This window comes from Typopeltis vanoorti, chromosome 9 (genome assembly GCF_054136105.1).
Source record: "Typopeltis vanoorti isolate ZY-2024b chromosome 9, IOZ_Tvanoo_1.0, whole genome shotgun sequence".
Classification (NCBI taxonomy): Eukaryota; Metazoa; Arthropoda; class Arachnida; order Uropygi; family Thelyphonidae; genus Typopeltis; species Typopeltis vanoorti.
The window spans coordinates 36,150,569-36,165,217 of NC_143557.1; the positions used below are offsets into that span (position 1 = coordinate 36,150,569).

At 37.4% G+C, this 14,649-nt stretch overlaps 1 protein-coding gene across 4 annotated transcripts in view; it reads right to left on the reverse strand.

The window, feature by feature from the left end:
- The window catches only part of LOC150102971 (transmembrane channel-like protein 7), a 407,541-nt gene that overhangs the window by 109,824 nt on the left and 283,068 nt on the right, over positions 1-14,649 (reverse strand). For all 4 annotated transcript variants that reach the window (XM_090398590.1, XM_090398591.1, XM_090398592.1 and 1 more), the window contains one exon: positions 5,796-5,903. In XM_090398590.1, coding sequence (XP_090254716.1) covers positions 5,796-5,903 — 108 coding nt within the window. The remainder of the gene's footprint in view (positions 1-5,795; positions 5,904-14,649) is intronic.

Below are 14,649 nucleotides of genomic sequence, written 5' to 3' on the forward strand. Positions count from 1 at the left end.
ATTTTCAGACCAAAAATTGGGGGGTCTTTTTATACATGGGGGGGGGGGTAACCAGTTCAGAGACCCATGTTTGCCATGGCGAAACTGCTGGTACCTTGTCACCACAAACAGGCTTCTGCCAATCACTAGGCTTTGTTAACTCTGTCAATTGACATCGTTAATGGCTGATTCTGAATAAGCCAATCAGAACTCTGGAAGCATTCATACGTCAACAACTCGTGTGTGGGGTAAGTAAATGCATTAACAATATTTTGAGCACTAGCCATTAAAAATGTCCAAAAATAAAAAACAATTGTGATATTCTTTAAAATTCAAGTTAAAAGTCATCATTACGCAAAAGAACAAGGAAATAAAGCTTCAGAGAGATAGTTTGCACCTCCTCCCACTGAGCGTATGATTAGACAGTGGAGAAAACAGCTACTCAAGATGGCAAAAAAGAAAAGAGGGCCTTAAGAGGAAAACCAGCAAAATGGCCAAACTTGGAGCAGAGGCTTAAGACTTGGATTATGGAGGAGTGCAAGAGTGGGATATGTGCGTCAACCAAGCTTATTCACAATATGAGGCAAAAAGGTTTGCAAGAGAAATGAACATTGTTGATTTCACAGGAAAGGCAAAATGGTGCTTCAACTTCATGAGGAGAGAAGGGTTGGCCATGAGAACATGAACCAAGTAAGTCCAGAAAATGTCACCAGCTTATGAGGATAAAATCCAACAGTTTTACTCCTATGTCATAAAATTTCGGAAAAAATATGCTTTTAAACCAAGTCAGATTGCAAACATGGATGAGATGCCTCTCAATTTTGATGTGCCTTCCAAGAGAACTGTTGATATGAAAGGGGTAAAAACAGTGGCAATCAAAACAAGTGATTATGATAAGACACTATACTGCTGTCCTTTCATGCTGTGCAGATGGTACCAAACTGCCTCCTATGCTCATTTTTAAGAAGAAAAAATATCCTCAAGAGAGCATATCACCTAGCGTACTTGTCCAAGTTCATGAGAACGGCAGGCTGGATGAATGAAGAGATCATGGCTATTTGGTTTGCAAAGATTTGGTCCAGAAGACCTGGAGGGCTCTCGAAGAGGCCAGCTCTGCTCGTGTTTGATCATTTCCAAGCCCATTTAACAGAAAAGACAAAAAGGATTGCAGTGGATTTTCGAACACAGTTAGTAGATATTCCTGGCGGACTTACAGGTCAGCTACAGCCACTAGATATTTCTATCAACAAGCCGTTCAAAGCTCTGATGAAAGAAGAATGGAATAAATGGATGCAGAAAGCAGGTAATGACTTGACACCGACAGGAAGAGTGAAAAAAACCAACCATTACTGAGGTATGCAAATAGGTCCTAAACTCATGGAATGGAGTCAAGCAAGAGGCGGTTGTGAAGCCCTTCAAGAAATGTGGAATCAGAAATGCCATGGATGAAACTGAGGATGATCTCATATATATAGACAGTGACTCAGCAGACAGCAGTGATGCAGAAGAGGTTGAAGAACGTGATATGTCTGGAACTAATAGTGAAGAAAATGACATGCCCAGAACTGAGAGCGATGCATAATTTCTTAGTATGTATCTTGAAAAATTACTTAATTACTAAATATACTTTAAATATTTAAAAAAATATCAAATGTGTTCTGTTTTATGTTTAAAATATTGATCTCTTAATTTTGGGTTCAAAAAGAGTGGGGTTTGTCTTATACACAGAAAAATACCGTATTTATTAAAAAAAAAAAAGACTATTTTACTGTAATATAAAATAACTGATAATATAAAAGTGGCTAAGAATTGAACCTAATTATTCAGAGCGATGTATATGACTGACCATTGTTTATAATGTAGCAGAAAAACAATTCCAAAAAATGAAAAGTTAATTATTTTATTGCATGGAAGATTTTAGACAAGGTAGAAGGTAATATTGTTATTATTTCTGTATAGAAAAGTAAAACATTATAATGCTTTAGTTATGTTATTTTCAAATCTTATTTTTCAAATCAGATGCTGACCAAGATATCAACAAGCATAGAAACAAGAACCCACATGTGACCAAAACAATTTGTATGATATCAAGCAGCAAATGTTGATTGGCAATGTAAATGTTAACAGGCTTTTTTGTTCGTTTTTGTTTAATATTAGACCCACATAGGAAAGGACCTGCCATTTCCAAATAAGACTGCTAACACAAAACACTGAAAGACCAATAGTGCATTAGTGAAGTATATATATATATATATATGTGGATATTAGTGGGAGTAGATACAGAGAAACAAGGGTGAAAAATTTTCAATATTATGGATGCAGATGTTCCAAAGAATTGATCAAGACCTAAAAAGAAGTTTTATTATAAAGTCATGGACATTTCATTTCCATTATTTCTTAATAAAACTTTTATGAACTCAGGAATTTCGTGTCAAATTATGGAAAGCAGGGTAACTGTTGATATTTTCTTTCTTCAGTGATACAATAGAAGAGGTATTTTTATGTTGCATTATGATGACGAACCCATGGCATGTCATATATGCAAATTTTTTGGGCATGTGGAATTCAGAGCATCTCAAAATTTTAATTTTGAAACATCACTCCAGGAATTCACCATGAGTTATGACCTGCACATACTTATAATTTCTGCCAGGCATTTAGTGATGTCACATTAGTCAGTAAAGCTGTATTCATGCAGTGATTACTTTGATGTCAGAGTGCTGAGACATACTGATGAAATTGTGAAAAAACAGTGTGATTAAATGCTTGAATAATGGCTTTCCAAGGGTAGTTATGATTGGGACAGATAAATTACTGAAGAGTTTTTACAAGATTAATACAAGGAAATCCTTGCAAGAGTGTAGTTATGTATATCACTCATGTATATTATGATATTTTGATAGGTACATAACTGCAGCACGTGGGGATGGATATAAAGTTGGTGAAGTGGATAAGAGGGTGGTTGATGGAGAGATATCAGAGAGTAGTTTATTCAGGAGTAGAGTCCAGAAAAATGCCCCTGACTAGTGGCATGTCACAGGACACTGTTCTTGGACCACTACTATTTAATTTATATATTAATGATATAGGAAAGGATCTAGGGGAACTGTTCGGATGTTTGCCAATGATACAAAATTGGGTAGAGCAATAGTTAATATGGATGATGTTAAAATTTTGCAGGATAATTTGGATAGACTGGCTGTCTGGGCAAAGGAGAATGGATGTCAGATTAATGTGGCAAAGTGTAAGGTTATGCAATTTGGGGTGATAAGATTATCAGCTGTATACCACATTAAAGGAACTGTACTCCAGGAAATAGACAAAGCCAGAGATTTTGGAGTGTTAATGGATAGAGAGTTAAAGTTTAAAGAGAACATAACAAATGTGGCCAAAGCAGCTCATTGGATTACATGGTTACTGAAGGATACTTTGATGAGCAGAGACAAGAAGGTTATTATTCCTCTTTATCAAGCCTTGTTAAGACCTCATCTTGACTAGTGCATGCAGATCTGGCCATCTGGGTTTCTTGGTGAGGAAGAGATGGAGAGGATTCAGAGGTGAGTGAACAAGATGGTAGCAGGTCTATGAAATGAACCTTATGAGAACAGGTTGAAGATTTGTGGGTTACAGAAATTGGTTGATAAGCAGAAAAGGGATGATATGATCGAGACAGATAAATTACTAAACAGTTTTTACAAGATTAATACAGAGGAAATCCTTGCAAGCATGTTAAAACTAGTTTTCTTTTGCTTGGAGAATTAATGGATAGTACGAGTGGGTGAACGAGTGAAATACGTTGCCAGAGTCTGTTGTGGGTGACATGATTGTGAATGAGTTCAAAGCAAAGTATGATAGATACTGTGCAAATGTTGGATAGTGCTTGGCATGATGTTTAGGGCCTCCCTTGATGAGTCTAAGGACTCCATGGAGTAGCCTGTAATAATAATAATATCACTATCCAGCTTTTCTGTCTCTTTAAGGTTTTACTCATATATACTATTTAATTCATTTTATTGATTTGCCAAATAAAATATCTAGACCAATTCCCATCTCTGTTTAGCCTCACACAATATCCTGACTGACTAAACTTCTAGAAGCATAAAACTGACAAATGTTTACTGCTATGATTAATGACTTTTATTAAAACAACCTTGAAATAATGTCTTTTATTTCATTCTTTTTTATTACACTTTTGTCAACTAAAATGTGTATGAGAAAAAATAATTATATACTGTGCAAAATTCCGAAATGCACATGAGAACAGATTTTTAAAAGATTTAGCCAATTTTGCCATGCACCCTTAAAAAAAACTGATGCCACTGGATAATGTATGAAGATCTGGTTACTTGGTTGTCATAAAATCATACAATGAAAACCATAACCTCTTTTCTCCTCCATGTCCCTATTCATCACTACCATAATCCAACGTTACGATTTTCCAACTTGAGCAGTGACCCCTAAACTTCAAGTCCCTGTCCAGCACTGCTCCCAGATCTCTCATCTTTTCTACCTTCATCAAAATTTCAAACTAATTTTATATTTCACAACCTTGCCATATTAAATTGGTAGCTGCACTCACTTTTCTACTCACACAATGTCTTCAGCTCCTTATGTAGGGCCACAACATCTGCTTGGCTCCTTATTGTTCGCCTCAATTTTGGATCATTTGCAAACAGTTACTTATTTCTAATTGAACCCATTTTGATATCATTAAAATATAAGTTGAAAAAAATGGCCCTAAATCAGACCACTGCAGCATACTACTAGTGACTTTCCTTTTTCAGTATACTACCCACCCCCCCACCACCACCACTCATAGAACTTGCTGATATGTATCTGACAGCCAATCACATATCCAACTCAGTAATCTAGTATCTAATACCATCTTGTTTTCTAGTACATAAGTAAACTGGTAAAACATAACCATCTCTTAACAAACCCCTTCACAGAGTAGCCAAAAGTGCTAGACCTTATAAATAAAAATCTCTGGATGAGGTCTAGCACCTTTTGGCTACTTGCATATGAGATATATATGACTTCCACTGGGAAGAGATACCACAACCTTGGTATCTCTTCCCAGTCTGACTCCCACTGATGAGTTTCAACCTCAATGAAGGTTGAAACTCATCTGAGTAGTGACCCTTCCCATTATGCATAGCATTTTACACGTCAAAAAGGGTGTGTGTGCTTTGCATTATGGGATACATACTAAGGCGAGTGATGTGAAGTCATTAACCTCTATATACAAGTAATTCAGATGTGAATATATTTCACACGCAAAACATTGTTTTGCTTCCTTAGTTAAAGGATTAAAACCAATGTTATAATGCTTAGAGATAATAATTACAAACTAAATTTATTTAGCTAATAAATTATTATGCCAATATTTTGACAGACTCACTAGCAAAAAGGCAAATACTTTCCTTCTAGTGTGCCTGTGTGCACGTGGTTAGTGTACTTCTTTGTGCTCGTGGCCAAAGGGAAATGCTGGCATAATAATTTATGATCTAAATAAATTCAGTTAGCAATTATTATATCTGGATGTCTTCTATAATAAAGTAATGAGTAATCTTATCTTCCCATGAATCTACTAATATATATTTATGCTACAAACAGAAATGTTAGAAATATCATCCATACCCCTTCAGAAATTACAAATAAATTATCCTTGATCTTACTTGCTTCAAATTCACTGGAATCACTCTGTACATTGTAATTACTAAAAATACTGAAGTAAGTTTATATTGCATAATATAATAGCAACAATTTATAATTAAAATATAATATTTGTTTTGCAGTTAATGGATAACACTTACCAACAAAGTGATTGTGCATATACTAAAGTGAGTACTTCTGAAGGAATGTGAAATTCTTTGCATCCAATGATTTGGGCTAGTTTGCTCTGAAAGTGTGTTCGAATCATCCTGAATATTCAAAGATAAGTTTTTTGAGCAACTTCACTGATCCAAAAAATATATTAAAATCTAAATTTACATATCACTAAATTACTTCATTATCAAATATGCATAAAATATTTTACAAGTATGCTTCTGTCATCAAACATAAATACAAAGATATAGTTTTCTGGCAATTGACAATCATTAGCACTTGAAAAGCTGGATAAAAAATAATCATTCTAATGATCACTGATAAACTCCCTAAGTAAGCAGATCCTTAATGGGTCAGTTTATTTTGAGAAAATTACAGGGATGTAGCAAACTTATATAAAGTAAGAATGGTTATACAGAAGAGTTGCGAGTCCTCATCAATGTGTGGATTTTTAAAGAAATTATTCATGTGGATATAGAGGGGTAAGGTGATCATTCATCCCATTTTTGAGTTGCATGTTCTGCTGTTCCAGTAAAATAAAAATGGGATGAGTAATTCTGTTTTATAGAGAGTAAACTTTATTGCACACATGGCTGCATAAAAAATTTTCTTCCCTCTGCAGTTTATATCAAAATGTATCACCACATGTCCTGAAGGAATATTCCTTCAAGACATGTGGAATTAATACCCAGGGAATTAAAGCATCCTTGGCACACCTGTTTAACATGAATCTTGCAATAGGGTAAGTCCCAAAGGAGCAGAGAGTGAGAAAAAATGTTTCAATTCACAAAGTGGGAAGGATAAAACTGAGGCTACAAATTATAGACCAATCCGTGTGTATAGGCGTTATTGTTTAAGGTGTTAGAGAGGATGGTGAAGACTAGGATTCAGAATTGAGTTGATAATAGCAGTATTTTCTTTGATGGTCAGTTATGGATTTGTTAGGAGAAAAGAAGTCACGTTTTAGCAATCTGCTTATGTACTACTACAACAGGGTGAAAAGCAGCTATAGGTCAATGTCTAGTCCAGAAAGCCAATCCAGGGCCTCATCCATCACATTGTGGATGTCTTGGAGGTTACCATGAAATTAGCACCTTGGGCAGTCATTCACAAAAATTCACTGGATAAGAGAGATGCATATATGGTGGTATATTTGGATTTTTGTAAATCAGGAAATGGATAAAAGAGTTGGATGGGATATGACACTCAGAAATACCATGGGTAGAGTGCAAATACAGGGCGAACTCACACCTGAGTTCAGGATTACCAAAAGATTACGACAAGGAGATCGACTATCAACAATGCTTTTCAACCTATGCCTTGAAAGGGTAATACGAAATGTAATTATAAACAGAGGTGGAACTATTATGAATAGAAGTCTACAGCTTTTGGCTTTTGCGGATGATGTGGACTGTATTGCAAGGACTGAGAGAAGCCTTAGAGAAGGTTATAATCAAATGAGAGAGGAGGTAAGGAAAATGGGACTACAAACAAACGAAACAAAACAAAATACTTAATTGTTGCCAGAGATAAACAAAAATTGGGAAACAGCCAAAGTTTCACAGTAGATGAAGAAATCTTTGAATGAGTCCAGCAGTTCAAATATTTGGGTTCAGTAATAACAGAAAAGTAATGATATGCCAGTTGAAATTACCTATAGAATAGCTGGTGCAAATAGAACTTATTATAGTATTCAGCCATTATTAAAATCTAATTTGATTTTGATAAAAAGTAAAATCCAGCTATATAAAGTAATCCTCAAACCTGTGCTTTTGTACAGCTGCGAAACATGGACAATGATTCAGAGAGATCAAAACCGATTACATATTTGGGAACGAAAGGTATTAAGAAAGATCTTTGGTCCAATTAATGAGAATGGACTTTGGAGAGTGAGGAATAACAAAGAAATAATGGAGAAATTCAATGAAGTGGATATTATTACTGAAATAAAGGTGAGAAGACTGAGATGGCTATGACATGTTCAGCGAATGGTGGATGATAGAGCCGTAAAAAAGGTCTTCATGTCTGAAGCAGGTGGATCTAGGCCCAGAGGACGACCAAAAAGGAGATGGCTTGATGATGTGGAGGATGATTTAAATGAGAGTAAAGAACTGGAGGAGAAGGCACAGAATCGTGAAGAATGGAAGGCTATCCTGAGACAGGCCCAGGTCCAAAATGGACTGTAATGCCAAGGAGTAGTAGAGTTGGATGGGATTGGCTAACAGATAGGTATGCATCCACAGGTTGTGTATGGGAGGGTGCTGCTGGGAATTTTGGGGCCATTATTGTTTAACTTGTATGTTAATCATTGGGACAGAGATATGCATATCTCTCTCCCAATGCATATTAACTAGAGATACGTAGCTGTTTGACAATGATGCAAGTTTAGAAGTATTATGAGTAGCAGAGCAGATGTTGTAGCCTTGCAGGAGGATCTCAATAGACTATATGAATGTGCAAGTGAGTGGAGCAATTAGTTTAATGTTACAAAATGTAAGGTCTTGAAATTTGCAAGGCAAGGTTGGGATGCAGAGTATACAATTAATGGGGAAATTTTGAAGGAGGTGGAAGAGACGAGTGATGTGGGAGTGATGGTAGACAGACTTAAAGTTTAGGGATCACACTTCTAAAACTAAGCATAACACAAAAGGTTATGGCAATGCTGAGGAGGGTCTCGGCATGCAAAAGCAAATGGATTATGGTTCCCTTGTATAAGACATTGATCTGACTGCTGCTGTGAATTACATTGTGCAGATTCAGTCACCTGGTTTTCAAGGCGATGAGGATATCTCAGTGAGAATTCATGGAAGGTTCACTAAGTCTATGGCATGTGGGATATGAGGAACAGACTGAGGGAATGCAATTTGCAGAGTCTTGTGAACAGAAGGAGAGGGGGGATGTGACTGAGGTGTATAAGAGGCTATCACCGGAGACTTTATAAAGAAGGTGTCAGCAAGAAAGTGAGGAGCAGGTTCATTGCATAGAAAGCTGTTTTGCATGATAGCATGGACCTCTTGGGAGAGACTTCCAAGGAAGTCTGATGTTAATAAGAATAATGATATTACTACATACTGCAAACTCAAGTGTGTGCTCTTGGTATGTCAAATAAGACTATGTGCTCATAGTCTTATTTGACTGGTATGGGATTAGTTTTGAATGCTAACCAAATAAAATCTATTTCTTATCTCTCCACCCCTACACACAAGTACTTGCTTGCAAGCATGTGCATGCACATATGCACAATGCATGCACACACACACACACACACACACACAATGCTCTAAAGAAAATCATCTATTACTAAAAATCTGGAAAGTGAATTCATGTAAGCACATTTTATATATACTATGTGAATAGTGCATTTTTGATCGATTAGGATGGTGTGTCAAATATAGTGAAGTATAAGAAGAAAAAAAAAAAGAAAAAACATTTGACCATTGTAAAATAAAAAAAAAGAAATATAATGAAAAGGTAACACTTTTCACTTTAGCCATTTGGCTTGGCTGATTTCTACATTATCAAACATAAGTTTTACTTAAATTAAGGGGATATTAAATCCCACATAGTTTTAAAACCGAATAAGAAACTCAAAGATTGGAATCAGAGAGTTTCTTGCCGAATATAATAAACTATAAAGTATCGGCGACACTAGCGTTAGCCAATGCAAGTGATCCTAGTACGTAGTACAATACTGGGCAACTCGTTGCAAAGGTTGGGGAAGTTCAGATCGCTATTCTTAGGTATTTTCCATAATGTAAAAACACATTTCCTAGGAAATGTATGCTGTTATTACATTATGGAGGGAGGTCACTACCCAGACCGGTTTCAGCCTTTTTTGAGGCTTCATCAGTGAGTAGCTAGACCTAATACCAAAGTGTATAGCGAAAAGAACTTATGTACTCTGCGAACGAGTTTTCCAAACAGGTGCAACCATTAAGTTACTTAAGTATAAAGAGCTAATAAGCTTCATTTCGGCAATGAAAACATTACTTAAATTAAGGGGATATTAAATCCCACATAGTTTTAAAACCGAATAAGAAACTCAAAGACTGGAATCAGAGAGTTTCTTGCCGAATATAGTAAACTATAAAGTATCGGCGACACTAGCGTTAGCCAATGCAAGTGATCCTAGTACGTAGTACAATACCGGGCAACTCGGTGCAAAGGTCGAAGCTTATTAGCTCTTTATACTTAAGTATCAAACATAATGTGAATGCTAATGGTAGATTGCATGGCAAAGAGTAACAGAGATGTAAAAAAAAAAAGAAGTGAGTGAGGGTGAGCTAAGTAACATGGTAGAAATCAGAAGCAAAAACAGAAGAGGACAGAGCAAGATGACAGAAATCTTGTGGCTATGACAAGTAATAAAAAATGGGAATTGGACAGAATGGAAAACTATTTTGTAATTATCATGAAAGCTAAGAAAAGACAGAGAAAAAAAGGAACATGTGAAAGAACAGAAAAGTGTGCAAAAAGGATATTGGGATGTATGGTAATTCCAGAAGTGGGGATGGGCTAGATGAGTAAATAATGAAACTGTGGTTTCAGGTAGCAAAGATTTGTGATGTGACAGAGGCTACAAGCAAGCAAGTTGAACAAATGGCAGACATGATTGTATTAGTTGGCACAAATAACTTGAAAAGAAATAAGTATGCTATGAGAGAAGACATGAAGGAGTTGCTGAATGAGGCAAAGCAAGAGTCGAGATTGTGAGGTTACCACAATTTGATGTGATTTGAGTGAGTCAAGACCAAGAGCTATGGTTGCTAAATGATTCAATGTACAGACTGAAAAATAAATGTTGACACATGGAGCATTTTTGATGGTAATGGGATGATTTTCGCAACTTCTATGCCTCATTCATTTCCTTGGTTAGATTATTGTTTCCAGCTGTCTGATGCAAACACATGCTGAACATTATCACCAAAATATTTTTTTTTTGGTATGGAAACATTTATTCCCTGTTTTCACTCAAAACTCCAATTCTTTATCTAAGTCTTGGTTCTTCCAAAGGTATGTCAAGGCTATACAAGAGAAAAATCAAGCTTATAGATTAATGGCTTGCATCTAAAACTCTATCTTTATATACCAAATCCCAGAAAATAGCTTCAAGAAAACCATCAATACATGAAAGAGTGATTTTGAAAAAGCTAAAGGTAGGAAATTTGCCAATTGTGTCCAAATGGCAGTCATGCTGTTTGGTCAGTACTGGATGTAACTTCTGCCCAACACTACTTCCACTATTATTACATCTCAGTGGTTTTACTGCACTGCATCATTACCCATAGATTTTGCCAACCTCCTGAATGCCTACTTCACCTCCAGTTCTTACACAGGTGATCTTGGTAAATGTCTTCCCTAACCATTCCAAACACTTAATGCACCAGAAGGGATATGAAGGGGTTGTTAAAAGAAGCAAAAATGAAGAGCAAGAAAGTAAAGACTGTGAGTCTGCTGCTTTGGTAGGAAAGAATTGAGAAGAGATGTGATTGCCAATGAGAAGATTGTGCAGAAGGAATGGTGTGCAGTTTATAGATGTTTGGAGTCAATTTGATGACTCCACACATCTATAAGGACCTGTATATGCCTGATGGACTGCACTTTAATGGTTCTGGTGTTTGATGCCTGGAGTCAAGTGTTAGGTGTTGTTCAGTGAGAATTTGAAAGTGCAAAACCAGGGACACTACAGATAGTAAGGAGGAAACAATGAAGCACATGTCTAGCCACCCCCTGGGACAAATGAGTGAGTTGCAGGAATGACTGTGCTGAAATAGCCATCCCTGGAATAATAAGTATGAGTGCAGGAGTGATTGTGAAGAGCTGGGTGCAATTCCCAGATTTGAATCTGAATGGGCAGGTAATGACATTATATAAGGGTAACTGAGGAGCCAAGGGGGAGGGATGTTAAAACGTATGTATATGAATGTGGGTAATGATGCAGTATAACCTGAAAAGTAATAATGGTGGGAGTAGTGTTGGACAGAAGTTACATCCAATAGAGACCAAACAGGTCTCTATTTAGACACAATAGGGCTGCCATTTAGACACAACTGGCAAATTTCCTACCTTTAGCACTTTCAAAATCATTCTTCAATGTGTTGATGATTTTCAGTGCTCCAGAAACCATTGAAAATATACTCTTGAAACTGTTCTGAGATTTGGTATACGAAGATGGAGTTTTAGATGCAAGCCATTAATGTATAAGCTGAAAAATCTATAAGATTTTTCTCTTGTACATAGAGGAATTTTTGCAATTGGTCAGCTCAACTTGGCCAAAATCATTGGCATCAATGAGACCTGGTTGTCAGAGAATGATGTAGTTACATGGATAGAATGTAAAGGATACTGTGTTTTCAAGAAGACAGAGGAAATAGGGCAGGAGGAGGGGTATTATTAATGATAGTTTAAGAACTTAAGCAACAAAAACAGAAGTTAAGGAAGATTTTTAGATCTAATGGAAATGGTTCATTTGAGGTTGTCTAGTGTGAGATAGAGGTCAACAGGACAAAATATACTGTTGGTTGCTGCTATATACTTGGGGAGCTAGAAGAAAACGTGGATGACATGCATCAGCAGATTCGCACAACGAGTGCAGGTTGAATTATCATGGGAGACTTCAATTATGATGATGTAGATTGCAAGAAGAAAAGAGCACATGGCAAAATGGAAATGGAATTTATACTTTTCTTTCTGCAGCTTTTCCCACTTAAGTAGGGTCACTGTTTGTGGTGAGTCTCCTCCACAACTTCCTGTCTTGGGCTGTAGCCACATCCAAGTTCTCCTCAAATCCTCCTCCACCACCACCATCTCCCTCCATCTCTTCTTTGGCCGTCCATGCTTGCTCTTCCCCTGTACATCCATCTGCATGACCTTTCTTCCCACATACTCTTCCTCATCACATATACAAACATCTCAACCTTGCCTCCTGTATCTTTGCTCCTTAGTTTGTAACTTTCACTGTTCCCCCCACCTTACATAGTCATTTCCTCAAACAATCCTTTCTGGTCACACTGCACATCCATCTATGCATTCTCATCTCCACTACCTCCATCCTGCTGATGTTAATTTTCCTCAGGGCCACAGTTTCCATAGCATATGTCATAGCTGGTCTCACTACTGTCCTGTAGATTTTGTCTTTTAGATTGCTTGGCACCCTCTTATCGCATAGCACTGCAGCCATCTCTTTCCAGTTCCTCCATCCTGCTTGTATCCTGCATCCCACTTCCTTCTCAGCCTCACCATCCTCTTTCATTGTTGAACCTAAGTATCTAAAGTCACTGAACTTCCTGATGACATTTCCATCCAACTCCAGATCTGTCTCCTGGCTGCCATCCACTTTGTAATCTCTACCTCCTTCCTCAAGTCCTCCATCAAGAACCCTTTCTAGGATTTTCATTGTGTGGGACATTAACTTTATTCCTCTGTAATTCTTACAGTCTTGTGCATCCCCTTTACCCTTGTAGATGGGGACAAGAGTACTTTTCCTCCATTTCTTGAGTATATTTTCCTGTTGGCAAACTTTCATGAACAGGTCCCATAGCAGGTCAATTCCCTCTTCCTCCCAGAGCCTTCCATGCCTCCACTGGAATCCTGTCTGGGTCCACCGATTTTCCATTCTTCATCCTCTTCATGGTCTCCTTCACTTTCACTCTATTAATGTATTGCGCCATCCCCTCAGAAGGCTGCCCACCTTCTCTGTGAGTCCTCGCATTTTCCTTATTCAAAAGTCCCTCAAAGTATGTTCTCCATCTGTTTCTTATGTCCACATCCCTCCATAATATTCTTCCTTCAGCGTCTTTAATCTGCCTCACAGGTACGATGTCCTTTGAAGCCTTATTTCTACATTTTGCAAATCGATAAATCTTTCTCTGTTCTTCCTTTGTTTCTAATTGATCATAAAGGTCTTGATATGCCATGGTCTTCTCCTGTTCAACAACTCTCTTGGCTTCTTGCTTTTTCTCTCTGTCCTCTTCCACTCTTGACTCGTCCCACTTCTGCTTTGCCTTCTTCTTAGCCGGCACTGCTTCTTATACATCATTATTCCACCACCAACCCTCCTTCTGCTCTGCAATTTTTCCAGATGTTTCACCAAGCACCTCAATTGCCCAGCTTAGAATTACTTTTGAATTATGTCTCCACCAGTCTTGTACACTTTCTAGTCGATCCAAAATCCTCACACTCTCTTCTTTTAAGCAAAACAACTTAATTTATTTCCTCTCATGGTTTCCAAAGGTTCTTATCTTCGACTTTATTTCAAAGTCTGCACACAGCAGCCGATGTTGCTGCGCCACTTGATCTATTGGGATTACTTTACAATTTGTTACTGTCTTAAGATGTTTTCTTCTAGTTAAAATGTAGTCAGTGAACTATTGTAGCCACTTTTAAATGTTGTCAAATGCTCTTCTCTCTTACAGAAAAAGGAGTTCACAATTGCCAGATCAAACGCTACTGCAAAGTCCAAAATTTTCTCTCCTTCCTGGTTCATCATTTCCACTCCATGGCCACCATGCATCCTTTCACAGTCCCTGTCTCCCTATGTGTCCATTCAAGTCTCCTCCGACAATCACCATCTCGTTTTCTTCTAGTTCCCTCATTTCTCCATCTAGCACATTCCAGAATTCATCTTTCTGAAATGTGCTAGATGGATAAGATGACCAGTTGCTCTTCTCCAAGACCCAGTTTCATTCACATGATCCTCATTCTTTCTATCCACTTCCAGTACTTAGCCCTTCATTCTGCTACACACCACAATTCCGACACCATTTCTTCCCTCCAGAGTAGAACAATTTATACCCGTCTCCTAGTTCCTTCGCCTTTTCTCCCTTCCACCTTGTCTCCTGC